Source organism: Chanos chanos, chromosome 6 (genome assembly GCF_902362185.1).
Source record: "Chanos chanos chromosome 6, fChaCha1.1, whole genome shotgun sequence".
In the NCBI taxonomy this organism is placed as follows: Eukaryota; Metazoa; Chordata; class Actinopteri; order Gonorynchiformes; family Chanidae; genus Chanos; species Chanos chanos.
This window is the reverse complement of record NC_044500.1, coordinates 37924558-37941525: the sequence shown is the minus strand read 5'-3', so window position 1 is coordinate 37941525 and position 16968 is coordinate 37924558. Positions and strand designations below refer to the sequence as shown.

Sequence of the window (16968 nt, the reverse complement as noted above, 5' to 3'; positions counted from 1 at the left end):
ACAAATATATTACCCAGGTGATGTGAAGTAAAGTACAGTTATATATTCTATATGAGCACAGCCTGCAGTATGATACATCTCTACGGAAATCAGTTATGTATCTCAGAATTTATGCGAAAGCTGCGTACTATCGGCAAGTAGCTGTGGAAGGCGAGCACTGTGGTCCAGAAAGACCATCTGAGTCACTCATGTCAGCTGTGCTGTGTTTATGTGTATATTTCAATGGACTCTCAGTGTCCAGAGCTTATCTGTGGTTTCCGCAACATGGTGCAAAATCTTTGAAGCAAGATGAGTCAGAGAGAAAATACAGAAAAAGACTACACATCACCATCATCTGGCTTACACACACACACACAAACAAGCAATTCTTGTATACTCATCTCCTCCATTATGACTTTAATTAAGAAGCTCCTGACAGAACACCCCCCCCCCCACACACACACACACACACACACCCCAAGCTGGAACACTGGTTCATGTGAGCGCCTGTGCAAGAGAACAAAAGCATCTTTGTGAAAAGAGTGATTGGAACCACATTTTCACCCACCTCCCTCTCTCCAAAGTCATGCCAAACTGTTCTATCCCACTGAAAACAATCAGCGTCAAAAGTATACATAACACTCCTGAAAAGGTCCTGCTGGATATTTGTGGTATGTTGCAACCACTTTCTCTCTCTCTCCCTCTCTCTCTCTCTCTCTCTCTCTCTCTCTCTCTCTCTCATCTTTTACTTTACCCACACTTTGTCTCTCTCTCTCAATCTTAGAGTGCGTCTCCATCCTCTTCACTACCTGTCTACATCCAACATATCACTACCTCTCTCACTCTCTCTTTAACTCTGTTTCATTAGTCCTGGGTCTTTATCAGGGAGCTGTCTGGATCTTGCCACTGGCTTGACATAGTACACTGCAACAGCCTTTTAATGAAAGAACAACCATGAAGTGTTGCATGAAGAGATCCACTGGGTTTCTCCTTCAAATTCTCAAGTGGAAAGCATTTAGAGTTCACTGATCCAGAGCTTAGTTTCCGCACAGTCTCTAGCTGTGCAATATACATACAACAGTACATACAGAAAATATATATATTGCATACATTTGTAGAGCATTACCAAGCTCCCCCTGAGTGATATATAGGCGCCTCTGTTCTGCTTAGTCAAGGAGCCAGCACATTTAACAATGCTGACAACAAGCCAAAGCTTGCTGGGTCCGACTCTGGGCAACATTATCCTGGTTGAGCACTGCCTATAGGGGGGATAGAAATCTACAGTCACCATGGGGCAATGTTCCTACATGAAGTCTTCATGACCATGGCTCACTATGGCCATGACGTAATATTGAACACTGTTTGAGAAATTCAGAGGCAGAATCATATTCTTACTTCTTTTGAATTTGAATAGCGTTAGCATCGTATAGGGTAAGCTCAACTAGACAACACCATACAAGTTCATTATGTAGCTTAGTTTAGTTTTGAATGATGCTCTTCAGTAACGACAGTGTGTGAGTAAACATGTAATGGACTGTAACCTACACAATTATCTTTGATGTGTCCTCAAAATAGGACAAAGATTGTGTATAAAAATGTCATGGGACAGAGAGGGGACTCGACCACAAGCTGCCATATGTCTAAATCAGGTCGATCATGAAGAGGTCAGTCATAGAATGGATATTTGGGAAAAAAAAAAAAAAAAAGTAATTTCCCAATTAGATAGAGCAGAACAGCAAAACTAGGCTGTCTCCGCAGAGCTCTCTAATACCCACTGTCTAAACTCAGTTCATCTACTTTTTGTTTCTTCATTCAGTTACAGTTTTCTGCCCTCACGGCACAGCCACACAGGTACTGTCTGTATCATAGCAGCTGGTGGTATTGATAACAGATAACGATGGGGATATGTTCATATTATAGAGTCCCCACCACCCTCTCCTTGCCCCCCAGCCATGCTCTGATAAGGGCAGTATTCCCTCGCACTAGTGTTTTGCTAAGTCAAATGCACTGTATATTAATTCTTCTTGTCATTTAAGGAATTAATGTTTGATATGTATTAGTGATAACCTCATATTTAAGAAGTTACAAAAAGTTGTAGAGTCCAGACTCTGTCCATGTGTACATGAGAAACATGCTTTGTTCGTTTGTAATGTAGTCACAGCATGTCTTTAAGATGAAAAATACACATATTACAATAATACAATGTGCAGATGTTTGGAACAGCACTGAATATAATCTGGAATGCACGAATCATACAGATTTCGCGGGAGGGTATGTAAAAGATTCAGACAACATCTAAAAGTGATTTAGTATGCAATACCAACCATCTAACACCATGTCAATTCCAAATATGATTCACGTTTGTTCCACCTAAACAAGTGGAGGGTGAAAGGATGCCCCTCTGTTTTGGTGTTCTTTTGTGTATGAGAACATTAATAAAAATTACAGTTATAATATGAACAACAAAATTGTTTATTTATGGCAATTTCGTAAAACTAGCGTGTGCGTTCATTTCTGCTTTTAGATGCTCTAATTACACATTACAGACAACTAAAGCACGAGTTCTAGATTTCTTGCCTGAAGGAAGCCTAGTAATCAGTCTTAAAAGCAATTTCCTGTTGAAGAGTCTGGATCTGTCTGGTGAACTATCGCTAAAAGCGTTGAAAGCGAGTGAGCGAGAGAGAGTGAGTGGGACCAAGGAGTAAGGGGCATGTGAGGAAAGTTTGATATTTTCGTCTTGCTGGGTCAAACCAAGAGGATGACATTTCGAGATTTTTAGTTGTTTTTATTTTTCACTCATGTAGGATGGGAGTACATTTTGAAACTTTGCAAACTGTGCAGCGAGTGGAGTCAAGTCCGACAAACTGCTGAACAAGTTGAACTCAAAACAAAGATTTTCTCGGGACAGCTCCTGAAGTCTAATATTAAACGAGACAAGAGTTTTAATGTCATTTACCGAAAGGCTTTCGGTGTTTCACTGAGAGGAAACACGTACTCTGATGTGTGTGTGTGTGTGTGTTTGTAAGTTGCAGTTTCTTAATGTTACGCATCTGAAGGGTACATGACGGACAACACAAGACTGCTCAACGTGGAATGGGACAGTTTTAAGTTTCAGGTTGTGAAGTTGTTTAAAGGCGTACAATGTTTTATTAAAACAACGGTGTGCTGTTTAACATCTTGAAGGTAAGCTGCTTAATAAACTTTTTGTCCCGGTAATACCGTTGCTATATAAATCGAGTATGGACACGCTCAACAGGTTTCTGTCGAGTCTTAGTTTCAACGTGCATAGACTCGTTAGAGAAAACCAGGGCATGCATGCGATAAATGGTAAACACTATATTAGATGCTATATATTGGAATACAACAACTGTATTCTTGACATGATTTGTGCATTTTGTCAGTTTTATCAGTGAAATCTAGGCAGCTGTCGAGGCATTTTGACATAGCCTATGAGATAGAACTTTGCTCTCATGTATCACTTTCATTACCTATAAGAAATAATTGTGATTTCGACATAAGGTGGACTCAATCATCTACGAATGATTTAAACAATGGTATCAACTCATGTTCATTGTAATGTCTGACATATGAAAAGAGAGTCCTCAAAGATCTGGTTAAACTGAAACGAAGTTGAGACAGTCAGAGCTCACTGGGCCATTAGGTGAGTGCGTTGCGTGTGATGAGCGCTTGTCCCGTGTAGACGCTCGCTTTGTAGACGCAGAGAACTCTAATCATCACACAACCACAACAGTCAAAGTTCCTCTCTTTTCTGCTCGAGGTGTTTCTTATGACACACATGGTGATGACTCATAAATCCTGCGCTGATTCAGACTTGTCAGCATTAAAATGTCGCCTTTAATGTGGTGTAATTGACAGTGAAGATACAAAGTCTTTATTTATATATTTAGATGGCCAAAGCTCGTTTGCTTCTCTTTATGGTTTCTGCATGTTATAATGTTTATTTCATTGTTGTTCTTCTCTCACAAGAACTTCCTCTGAGCAGCTTGTTATTTTAAAATGTGGGACAGTTCTAACAAGAAGAAACGGATACCTGAAAACGATCATGTGGAAATGTGATATTTAGGAGACTGGACAGCTGCATGTTTTGCAGGGCGTCTTGGAGTGTTCATTTGGTTCTGTGTGTCTCTCAGGGTAGTTTCTGCTCACCTGGGTCTCAGCTCCAGAACACATGTCTGAGGAGCAAAGTCACAGTGCTGGCTTGCCCGAACCTCCAGAGGGGGCCTGCCTTACTCCACTGAACCCACCCACAAGTCTGTCCTCAGCACCCTGCTCAGGTAGGTAAATGCTGCTGCATATGGATCACCGACTGTATGTTTTAGGATACAGCATGTCAACTACTGCCACTTATATAGTTGCTCATGTTGACTGCGCTGTCTGTCATTACAGGAACCTTCTTTAAAAGTGTTTGAGAATGATCGTACAGTCTTTGACAGGATCAGACGTCACGTTAAAATGCCTTTAAACATGCAACCTAGATCATGCTGAAACAAGGTCTGCTGAAAAGGAAGTCTCAGTATCTTTGTCTGTGGCACATGGTCCTTTAAACCCTCTTGGTTTATGTCATGCATTCAGATGGAATTGCATGCTGCTCAGCTTGGCCACTGCTGTGGTTTAGTTTGTACTGTGGTATAATATATTTGCTTTTTTGAGGAGCGCGTTATGGTAGTTGCTCATGCATGGGTGCTGATCTGAGATCAGAGAACAAAGTAATCCAGTGACTTATGATAAGACAGCCCAGTGGTGAAAGAGAAACATTTCTCTACACATGTGAACTCAATTACACTTTAAAGAAGATGCTTGCCTAACATGCCTCAAAAATGTTTTTCTTATTCGTCTTAGAAGAGAAAAAGGAACAGCAAGTTATAATTAAGAGCAGATAGTTGTTTTTATTTTTTTTCTTGAGAAACCTTTGAAAAGTCTTCAAATAAAGTTCCCAGTAGTGGTTAAGTTTAGCATCAAGCTTTTGCATTGTCATTCAGCGTAGCCAGTTGGATTTGTGCAAGCTAAATTAGAGTGGGTGTTTTAAGAACAGAAAGAGCTTTGTCGTAGGTACTTTGGAGGAGCAGGGGTGGAGGGGTTCTCAAAATTCCTTTGAGGGGAATGGGTCACTGGGGATCGGCCATCCACTGATCTTAGTTGTCTTCCTTGGACGTGGGTTGGAGTGCCAGATTTGTCATGGCGAGTTACAGAAAATGCAGCCCAGACTGTGTATGTGACTGTGTATGTGTGTGTGTTAGTGTGTGTTAGTGTGTGTGTGTGTGTGTGTGTGTGTGTGTGTGTGTTGGTGTATGTGTGTGTATGTGTGTGTGTGTGTGTATGTGAGCGTGTTTGTGTTTGGAGAAATGACAAGTGACTGCTAGTATATACCACCTCTCTGTGTGGCTATGGGCTTTCACCACAGGAATCAACTCTGCAGGCGGGGCCCTCTTGGGCTCTGGGAGAAGGCAAGTCTTGGCCCAATCCAGCATTTGCACAACAGCAGAGTATAACACAGAAGCATGTCGATTCCTGCGTGCCTGCCTCAAACGGCACACCACAGCAAACCAAGCTCAAGTCAAAATAAGGCCACTATGCATAATTGTGGTTTCCTCCACCACCACTAATTACACTCTGTTCTGTATTACTCCTGATTAGTGAGGGCGTCGTCTTGACTTGAATAATTGTGTGCTTCAAGGATTTCTCACCTTCACTCTCTATAGATTTTATTAATTATTTGCGCTGCCTAAAGATCATGTATGGTAGAAGTGTTTGCGAATGGGATGATTTGTTTTAATAAACTACACCCTAAGTCCTGTTCATTGGGTTGTCTTGTTCTTGAAGGTCAGGTTTTTTGGGCCAGGACTCAGTGAGTAAGTTGAATAGCGCCAGGAGACAGCTACAACAGCCTGCTTTCATAGATTCTCACCCTCAGTCCAGACCTGGACTCCAGGGCTTGAGCTCAGCTCTCGCAGTATGCCTAACCTGATTGTGGATATGCCATCTGTCTGGGGCACAACACTAAGTCTATTGACTTCACTGGTCAACACTGGAGCCATAGAGCTCCATGTGACTGCATATTTGAATTTGCTAGTGTTAGGAGGTCAAACCAGCCAGAGGGTCTGTTTTTGTCAATATTATTGTAATGGCTAAAGTTTCATGGCTAATATTATTTTGCTATAGATATAAAAGTAAATGCTATGTTAGGTTGTAAGGTTTGCAGATGTCTTTCATGTGAACAGTTAGGAAGTGCACTGTAACATTTACACATGCAGATGAGGTTGATCCTGTAGTTTTCGTGAAGGGTTGAGTGACTTTATGCCCTTCTTTCACTGCTCTCAGTAAATGATGCAGTTGGCTGATTTAGCATGAATGGTAGAAGATGTTGTTTGATAATTTCAGCGCAGTCATTTGCTGTATTATGCAAAGTTATGCTTTTATATACTTGTGTATTTTGCAGTGACCTCCATGAACTATTGTGTGTACACGCGTTTCGGATTTTTAGCAGCAAATGATGCTTTGCCGTGTTTTATCCTTGTGACTCATATGCAGTAAATAACATATTTTTATAAAGATCATACAGTGTTGCCAAGGGTGTTGGCTGTCTTATATCATTTACTGAGACTTGTATTTGACTGTGGGCCAGACTCTGTAGCATGCATGGCTACAACTGCATTGATCAGCTGCATGGGAGACAGAGCTCGTGGTCATTGAGTTCAGCTGAAACTTTCAAGAAACAGGCTCTGTTTTGTGGTTGTCTGCTGTAGGAAGTCTCTTTTTCACTGGCATTGGACAGAGAAAACAGCTCTTTACTCGCACTCAGCCATAAAGATGTAATCATTATGCATGCTTACCATTCAGGTGTTGTTTTTTCGTTTGAAATACAACTACAAATATCAAGTTCAGCACCCCCACCCCCACCCCCAACACAGACACACACACACCACACACACACACACGCCACACACACACACACGCCACACACACACACACACACACACACACACACACACACACACACACACACACACACACACAGCTTGCCTTTGTTTCTGTGTTTCTGTCTGACACACTTCTTTGTTGATTAGCTGTGTGTATTACTGTGCAACTGGAGCTTAACTGATAATTTCAAGGTGAGATCAGGGGGATCTTTTCATCTTTTGTGGTTTTTACATTTTGATTAAACTAAGATTAGCTGAAGCTGATACAGGTTCCAAGTAGCTGTTTTCACTTATGACCTAGTTCTCACTTTAGATTAATCTTGAAGATGTCAGTCAAAAATTGGAGCGTAAATGTTAAAAATTGAACTATGATCTGGGCAGTTGCTGTTTTAATTTTTTTTTTTTTTATTTTGGCTTATTTTATTTTTGTCGTGGCCTTTGTAGCTTTCTCTTGTCTTTTTCTTTTGTGTGGGAAAGGATAAGAATGTTTTATCACAAAAGACTTTGTGGGGTCTGTCTTTGATTCCTCTCTGATGGTTTTCAGTTGCTTTTGAGATCTCTGGGGAGGTAGCCAATCAGCTCCGATTTCAGCTGTGGATCTGGGACTTGAAATGGCAGGAGGGTATTTTAAATCCCTCTTCACATGTTAGCATATATCGCTTTTCACAGAGATGAGTGTCCTGTCTGACAGACTGTATCTGATGTTCAGATCTTAAGCCAAGTATAGCTTCTCCCCTGCAGTTTGGTTTAAGTTTGGAGAATTGACTGAAATAGTTTGAAACGGTTTTATCAGTGGTGAACTATGATACGCTCACTGACCGTGCATAAGCATACAGACCTCCTGTTAGTTAAGTGTCTCCAGTAAAGTTTGTAGGCTTACAAATATCAGCATATATCGCTTTAAAGGGAACTAGAAACGCTTGATCATATACTTGAAGCCAAAAACAAACAAGCAAAAAAAAAAAAAAAAAGATTCAAAGACCCTCTTTCACCCCTTCAGAAGACTTCTGTTGTATCCTGAATAAGAAACTTTCAGCCGTGTAATACGATGCCGTTACATTCTCCCTAAAGCCAGTATAAATGCTACACGTGTTGTATTTTAATGAGCTTACAATATTTTATTCTTTTCATGAAGTAATCTGTGAATTTGGAAAGATTCCAGCGTGCGGCTTTTGGAAGTCTTTTTTTTTTTTCTCTCTCTCTCTGAATGTCTGTTTTCTCTCTTGGCTCCATTACAAGTGAGATTAGAGCCTATTGTTTTAGAGCACGGGCTTAGTTAAGACGTTACCGAACTTATCAGCACGTCTCCTCTCGTTGATCTGCCTGAAACGTTGCTTAATTATTTTCTTTTCCCCTTAATTACACCCCTGAGGGGTCATCTCTGAGAATCTCGTCACATTTGGATGGGCCCACTAAAGTGTATGGGGGGGGGGGAGATGAATGTGGCCCTTCAGATGAGCCACACTGCTTGCCTTTAATCCATTTGAGACGTTCCGCTAAGCGACACCACCTGTTTCTTTTGCTGCGCGCTCTGATGCCATTAGTAAGGTGCAGCTGTATTGGAGTAATTATGTGTCAGCTCTTGATTGCCAGAAATGTTGTCTTTTTTCCGTTTTTGTCATAGAGATTATAGCAGATGAAGTATGACGCAGCAGAGTTTAATTTACTATGAGGTTGAAAAGTGCGGATGGAAGACGAGATGCTTGCCTGTGCACATTATGCTGTGCTGAACTGATGGATAGAGAAAAAGAAAAACAGAAGAGTTAAGACTAATGCCACCCTACCTCCTGTTGGACTGGTGCTAAACAGCATTTTCATTGCACCTACAACTCCACACACACACACACACACACACACACACACACACACACACACACATATACTCTCCAGATGAACACACACTTCACTGGATGACAAGTTATGGCTATACATAAACACTACAAAAGGCAGACAGTTAACCTCATACCTGCATGCCATTCTGATATGAGTGGCCTATTATTTGGTCTGCCTCAGGTGTTCCACACTTCCAGCAACACTATTCTTTATTTATAAAGTGCTCCTAAGCTCTCTTTAGCAGTGCATTGAAATGATTTCTCCTCTTGAGCAATGAGAAATGCTATTTTGCTCAGTACAGCCGCCAGGTACGGCAAGCCGCTGGTTGTTTATGACAGAAGTACATCTATAGCAGGAAAAGCGCTAACATTTTCCTCCTGTCCCTCAAAGAGAGCCAACTTACTATTATCGGGTTTCATTTCACTCTAATTTTGGGCTATGAAACATTTTGTGTTTATTTTAGTTTATTTGGTGAGTTGTTTACAGACATGCTATGAAAGCTGTGTCTTGCCCTCTACAGGACTGCCATATATACTGTCTTCTTCATGTGCCAGGGTTGGCACATGGACGCAGCTGCCCTTCCACCAACCGCCCCCCCCCCCTTTCCCAAAGCTAAACCAAAGCTAAAGAGGACCCTGCCAGCACTGATAATGATCATAATGCAGCAGCTGCAAGTAATAAGCCGCATTATTATGCCTTTCACTTCATTTTCCCTCCTTTCTTTTTTCTCTCTTCACATTTTGTAGCCATGTGTATTTCCCTCATTGGATTTCAAAGAGCGATGGTTTTAATCAGTCAAGGTAATTAACTCCCGGCTCAAGTGGCCAGTGCATAACACTGCAAAGTCCGCCTCCTTAATTTGCCAAAGATTTAACAGTTTTTTTATTTCTTTTTTTTCTTTTTTTTTTCTTTTGTAACGCACTTCAGAAGCATTTTTCATTTTTTTTTTTTTTGTTTGTTGTTTTTTTTTGGGTTTTTTTGCACAGGAAAAGCCCCGTTGTGCGTATCAGTTCAGAAAAGCACTGATTGACGTGAAATGGGAAGTAAATTTGGCATGTAGAAACGTGTAGAGTTTTTTGGATGATCGAATATATTGTGTTGAAAGTTAAATGTCGTGTAATAGCTTCACATTTCAAATGCTAGTCTTAGAAACTTGAGGGAAAAGTTCTATCCCAGTCTGAGAAACTTTTTTCTCTTTTTTTGGTAATGTAAGCGTTTCACTCTTTCCAGAATATGTGTTTCAGCTATTCCGGTGGGACTGAGAGAGTGTAAAACATCCCTTAAGTCTCTTGTCAGCCCCCCCCCCCCCACCCACCCCCTGCCATTGGAGACAATGTGTCTAAACCAATGCTCTCTTTTCTTTTTTGCTCCAAAGAGTCACTTTGGAGAGGGCATTAGTTGGGCTTGTTAAAAGATAGAGCAACTTCACTACTGAGAGAATTTCAAAGTGTCCCTGTAAAGCCACAAGGCTCCTCTCTCTCTAATACCAGACCCCATACCTCTCCGCTTTCACACTTAGAAAAAGACAGCCTGTGTTCTCACAGGCCCTGAGTGTAAATAAGGGAGCACTCACAACTAAAAAGGAGAGGAAGACAGGGAGAGAGAGAGAGAGACAGAGAGAGATAGAAAGAGAGAGAGAGACAGAGAGAGAGAGAGAGACAGAGAGCAGACAAAGATAGAAAGGTAAATAAATTCAAGAAAAATTAAATTTGTTCAGGCTGCTTCACTCAAATTCAACCATGTCTGAAGGTCAAAACAACACAAGACAGATGTTTCCAGAATGGCTATGATGTAGCTACATCTCTCTAAAGTAATTGTCATAATTTGTATATAGGAGGCATTAAACTTTTACTAATTTACTTTATCACTGAAATCAGTTCTCCCCTATGTAATGTATTGTAAGATATTTTTTTTCTCTTTCTTGTGGGAAAAATGCAATAAAACTTCTGATTTTAGAGACTTGGCCCAGTGTTACCCCCAGGCCAATTATGACATGCATGTGCCACGTTGTTATGATAAACACACATGTTCCATTTTTTTTAAATTCATATGTTTCTCTTTTATTAGGCTGTGTGTGAGCTGTATTTACAAGTCAAGTAAAATTTCCAGAAAGTTCTCCTTGAGGGCGCAGATGTCAGTGGGATGGTTTCAACACATACCGTTCCTAGATTACATTAACTGCATTAGTATTATCTCCCTTAAAGTACATTAGGTCAAGATATAGGGTAATTTAGTAGAACTATAGGGTTAATATCACTGTGAAAGAGTTTAATGGTGGTATAATGGAGTTTAAAGTGACTGAGGTCTTACCAGTTGGTTTTCTTCCCCAGTGTCATAATGAACTAATAGTATTCATTCTAATCGCAATCTCAGTGTAATCCCGACTGCCCATCGTCTCAGTACTGAGTCCCCCTGCACAGATTAGTCTTCAGTATCTATTTCAACATAACAATACTCTGGAAAGTCAGCCCTGAAGAACACACACACACACGCACACATGTGCACACGCTCACTGTCTCCTCTAGGCAGGTATTACATGCAGATTGGCTGAGTCCTATATGGTTATTTTCATATCTGTCTCAAATGCTCTGGTTGGCAATAATGGAAGCAGCATGATGAGAACAGTTGCTGAAATGTCTTCCACATGCTTAGGAGATGCTTTGAAAGAAGAGAGTGCTTCAATCTAACAGCTTTGTGTTTTAGCACTGTTAGCTCACTTAAGTCTGCTCAAACGCTGCACCTCTCCTCTTAAAACTTTTGTGAAAACATACACGTTTGTGTTTGCCACGTTGTAAGTTTCTTTTGTGTGTGTGTGTGTGTGTGTGTGTGTGATCCTCATTGTTGTGTACTCTTGTTGTGGGCCTTGATTAGCTGGCCCCTTGGCAGCTGTTTCCAGATGTGTGTTTAATGGCAGGAATGCATAGTTAGAGTCATTACAGAGCCTTAATCACCACACCGGCACCTACTGGAGGTGTAGTCGTTTACCGCACACTCAAAATGGGGAATGCAATAAACATCCTACAGACCGAAGGTAGCTGAATTCCTGGAGATCTTTTTTTTTTTTTTTTTTTTTGGGCTGCATCAACCATGGTAGCTATAGACAGAGTCCACTGGCACTCGTTGCTTTAGTGGAGGGAGTGGGAAAGGCTTTCAGTCAGTCAGTTGGGAGTACATTTGCTTATCATTCAGCTTGTGTTAGACAACTTGAGCAAATGGAGAGGTAGCTCCTCATGAGTTGCTGTAGAAATGCTGTGTGTGTCAACCATAGAGTCGAAGAAGCCTTGATTACCCCCTGGTTACCCGCTGACCTCCAGCTCTCTCTCTCTCTCTGTCTGTCACAGTCATACAAACAGTTCTGTAACCACCCCTGCAGTAAGCTCTTCCTGTGTCATACCTTGCAAAAGTAATAGAGCAAGAAAAAAACAAACTTACCAGATACAAAAAGTAAAAATATGACCTGAACAGCAAGATCCAACAAGAAAAACAAGCATTAGAGGCTGAAAGAGAGAGGGGGGATGACAGAGAGAGAGAGAGAGAAAGAGAGAGAGAGAGAGAGAGAGAGAGAGAGAGGAAGGTGAGGGAAAGACAGAAAGAGAAAGAGAGAATGAAGGAGAGAAAAGTCTAAAGCAAATAAGCACAGACAAGAAGCGGAGCAGCGTTCCACTGGAGATGCAGAATGTTTATCGGACAGCAAATAAAGCACAGCTGGCTCCCATTTGGGCAGGAATGAGAGAGGCAGCCCTAGCCCAGCTCAGCATAGTCCTACGCCTCTCCTCTGCTCTCCTTTCTTAAGCCCAAACCTGCCCCTCTTTGAAGTCCCTGCACAGGCTGCTCAGACAGCCCTGTGTAATTACTACCATATAATAAGATGCCTGTCTCCAGCGTTCACATGTAATACACACAGACAGACAGACGCACAGACGCTCACTCGCACACACACACAGACACACACACGCTCCATACACACACACACACCACAGACTCCACACCCACAAACGTGCACATGTGCACACACACGCACACACACAGACTCCACACTCACAAATGAGCACAAGTGCACGCGCACACACACACGCACACGCGCTCACACACACACACACACACACACACATATGCTGTTGTTTGTTTACACACAGTATGATGAGTATGGAAAAGTGCTTGTGCACTCACATGGACATGCTTATGTGCATTTGTACAATCACTCTAATAGAGTAGGACCCAGGCGGTGTTGAGAGTTTGCTATGTCTGAAAGAGCGCAGATACTTTATCAGGATTTGAAACACACAAAAGTAAGATGGTATCAGTAAGATCTGTTTGTCAGCTTATTCTCTGTCATCCGTGGTCTCTGGTGTTTATCTGACAGCTTCTTCGCTTTGTTTTGATTCTCAGATGGGGACGCGAACAGCGAGGCCCAAGTGACGAGTTCAGAGGTCATCTCTACGGAGATACCAGCGGATGTGGAGAACGGGAACAACAACAGCACTCAGTCGCGGGCAGACCTCAGTACGCCCAGCAAGAGCATAACATGTAAGCAAAGTCAGCACTACAGTCCCTTGGCCAACTGTCTACACCCTTTTGCGAGGCGTCTCTGCAGGGACCTAACACAAAGAGCCCAGAAGTCACCTGTTTAGCTGTGGTGATGTTGCCGCCTCAGGGGAAATGACTGTACATTATGAGTGGTTGGACCTGGTTCTGTGACTGTAAACAGCCAGTACCAGTAATGCTGAGACATTAATGCAGCCCTGTGTTGTTGGGAAGGGAGGGCGGGAGTGGATGTGGGTCAGATGGTGTATGAGGGACCGAGCAGCTGTGACTAACAGTTCTGACTAAGACTCTATTAGTGTTCCTTCGGTGACTCATACTGCTAGTCCACTCAGACTGAAACATACACAAACAGACAGAAACAAACATGCTGCTGTATCTGAGAGCAAAGTACACTCAAACGCACCAAAACAATGAATGAGCACACACCCTTTTGGTTATCTCAATATTTCATTGCGAAAACGCTTACGACGCAGAATCCATATGTCAGTGAAGTAACGCCCTGTTTGCAGAGACACATTCAGGCCAAGCAGAAAACCAAAACGGGTCGTTACATTTCCTCTGCGGAAGTTCTAGTGATGTTTACACGGCACTGTATCCATATTCACACCGCCTGTTCTCGCTGTGAACAGTTGGTTCATTCAGAAATCAGTTCTGACCTAAGAAAATATCAATTTGAAACTAACCCTCATATTTTGCCCTGCTCTCCCCTACGCTGGCATATTGTTCCCCAAACTTGCTAACAAAGCAGTCAAACTGCCCAGGTCATTGATTTAAGTTTCAGAAGTAGTCCAGCTGCAAATAATAAATCAAATACTTCTCGTGTTTAGCATCGAGTAAGAATGTTTTTGGTGGTAATCGCATTAGTCAGAATGTTGCCTTGACGACCGCACTAGGTAAGCTATGGTTTTTTGTGATATTTGCGGTCAGCTGTGCTCTCACCCTCACTCCTAAATACGTATGTTGATTTAGTGTGAGATATTTTCTTTTTCTGAAGCACTGTGAGTTCAGATTGTCTCTGACTTGCCGTTCATTTATACAGCTGTATGTCAGTTAGAGCAGGCTGAGGGTTTCACTGATTCAGCATAGCAACGATAGACCTACAGTCCACTTAACCTCTGTCTGACCATATAGGTACCTCACTGCTGAGGAATAAATGAGAACACTGAGAAATAGGACAAGCCCTGCAGGAAACCATGAGGAACTGCTTCAAAACCAGTACCACCACAGTCAGCTCTATGACTTCTAAAGACATACTGTCTTTTTTTTTTTCTTTTCTTTTTTGGAAACTTGTTGTCTTTTCAGGACAATCTTCTGGATTTTGGAGGTGGATACTTGGAAAGTAAATCCTTACAAGTTCTGTAGCATGTACAGGAACATAAGCATATATTGGAAGCAGACAGAGAGAACAGTATGACATGGAAAAAAGTGATAATGTGATATAACTGGAGGTTCATGGCACTCGAAGCTAGAACATTTTCTTTGATACTGCATTTCATCTGTGATAGTGGCCAAACTTGCTGACCTCTGTGAGTCTCTGTTGGGGGGTTGGGGGCTGTCTCTAAGGCCAAAAACGTCCCACCTGTAAAAATGCAGACCCGTCTCTCTCAGCACAATGCCGTGTTTGTTCTAAACTGCTGCGTCACAGGGCTGACAGAGGGATTGTGGTTTTGTAGGTGTGGATTGTGAGGTCATTGACGTGCGTCCAGTGCTAACACATGGCAGACGTGCGTCTGTGTGCTAACACATGGCAGATATTTGCTGGTACTTGCCTCTTTACTCTAATAGGAACACAGTGTAGTAATGAGGACCAGCATTCAGGGCTATCATGACATGTTACGATCAGCCATTTCTGCTCTCACTCTGAGAACACCTGGAGATTTTCAAACTCTGACTGAAACTGGAACGAAGGAGTCATTACAGTAAATTTTGATGGGAAACTAAGCACTAAGTGACAAATAAGAGCGGTAATTGATGCAAAGTGGGCGGCAAGATGTGTTACATGTGTAAGTGGAACTTAGAGATATGGATTGAACTTTGTGACTCACCATTTGAAAGTTCAAAAGAGCTAAACTGTTGGAGCTGAAAAGCCTCAGAGGCTGGTATTTAATGAGGCAATTTGGAATGTTTGCAGCATTGGAAGGAGAGGCGTGCGGAATGTGATCGCGTCCAGACGTCGGGCGCTCGAAGCAGGGGGCCAGAGTTAGCGTGAAGCCTGTGGTAATCAGTGATGTGTGCATGTGTGTGTGTGTGTATGTGAGAGAGAGAGAGAGAGAGAGAAACAGAGATAACAGTGATACCTCCTCCTGGAAAGCAGCTTTGCCTTCCATTCTGTTGACTGAGCCTTTCCTTTCAGGCATGAGTGTGAGAAGAGTGGAGCATATTAGCCCCTGTCACCTTTCCACACTGGCTCCCCCAGCCTTGAGTGAGACCTCAAACCGATCATAATGAGCAATGTGGGCCTGAGAGCGCGCCTCTGAGCGCTACTCCCCGGTAATGAGCTAAGCTCTGTGCCATCGGTCTAAGGACTGGACACATTTGTGTAAATAACTTCTAGGTGGTTTGGGGGGAGGAGGGGGGGGGGGGGGCGCTGGGTGGGGGTGTTTAAGACCATGTGAAGCCCCAGCTTTCCGCATCAACGACGAGAAAACATAAAAAGGAGGTTATGTATCCTGCATTTCTTGGCATTTTGTTTCCCCTCTAGATTTTAACAGACTTCATAAAAATGGCAGCGTGCTTTATGCAGCATGTGTATTGCGTAACAGCTTGGACAAAATGTACTTCTACCCCTTCCCCAATTCTCTTCTCTTGGTCACGTCTGGCTTTGCACGCTGATAGACCCACAAGACACGTCTGTTAGGAACTCATAAAATACTATGCAGTATTGCATCATCTCTTTTTATTGGAACTTTGGCATCTTTTATATATCCACTTATTTCTGCAAGTCAAGGCTTTGCTTGTTTGTTCATCTCTTCGCTCTTTCTTTTTTGTAGATTTATCTGAGTCATGACAGGGTCTAGATTTTTGTAGATTTATCTGAGTCATGAGGGTCTGTTGGCATTATCAGGATGTGTTGGAGGGAGGAGTCTCGCTGTCAGATGGGAGGAATAAGGGAGCTTACGTGAATGAGAACAGAAGCTTCTAGATTGAATTCCTCCAGCCCCAGATGCTCTGGCTGAGAGTGATGATGTCATGACTGTTGTATGTCTGGCCTGGGAGGTTGTGTCAGACTGTCTGAGAACAAAGTATAGTGAAAGCTGTTAACTTTCTCAGCTCCACTCTGGCGTGGTCTCTGAGAAAGAGAGGGAGAAAAGAAAGAGAAAGAGAGCATCTGCGTGCCATTCTTGGTGACCTGCAGATCTGACTGCAATGGCTCAAAGTAGAGATTCAGAGAGGGATTATGTGTGACTCATCACTCCAGTGTGTGTGTGTGTGTGTGTGTGTGTGTGTGTGTGTGTGTGTGTGTGTGTGTCTGTGTGTGTGTCTGTTTATGTGTGTGTGTGTGTGTGTGTGTGTGTGTATGTACTTGTACAGCCAGTTTGAGTTTTAGACCTTGGGAGTGAGGACATTTTGGGAAAGTTAGGAGTTAGGGTGAGGGATGGGGTTAGGCATGTAGTTGTGATGGTTGAAGTAAGGGTAAGGAGCAAGGGATTGCATTATGCCAATGAGTGTCCTC

At 42.4% G+C, this 16968-nt stretch overlaps 1 protein-coding gene across 1 annotated transcript in view; it reads left to right on the top strand.

The window, feature by feature from the left end:
• Positions 1-4168: 4168 nt before the first annotated feature.
• The window catches only part of mdfi (MyoD family inhibitor), a 20454-nt gene continuing 7654 nt past the window's right edge, over positions 4169-16968 (top strand). Inside the window, exons 1-3 of the mRNA XM_030778325.1 lie at positions 4169-4274; positions 7462-7539; positions 13140-13277. Coding sequence (XP_030634185.1) covers positions 4169-4274; positions 7462-7539; positions 13140-13277 — 322 coding nt within the window. The remainder of the gene's footprint in view (positions 4275-7461; positions 7540-13139; positions 13278-16968) is intronic.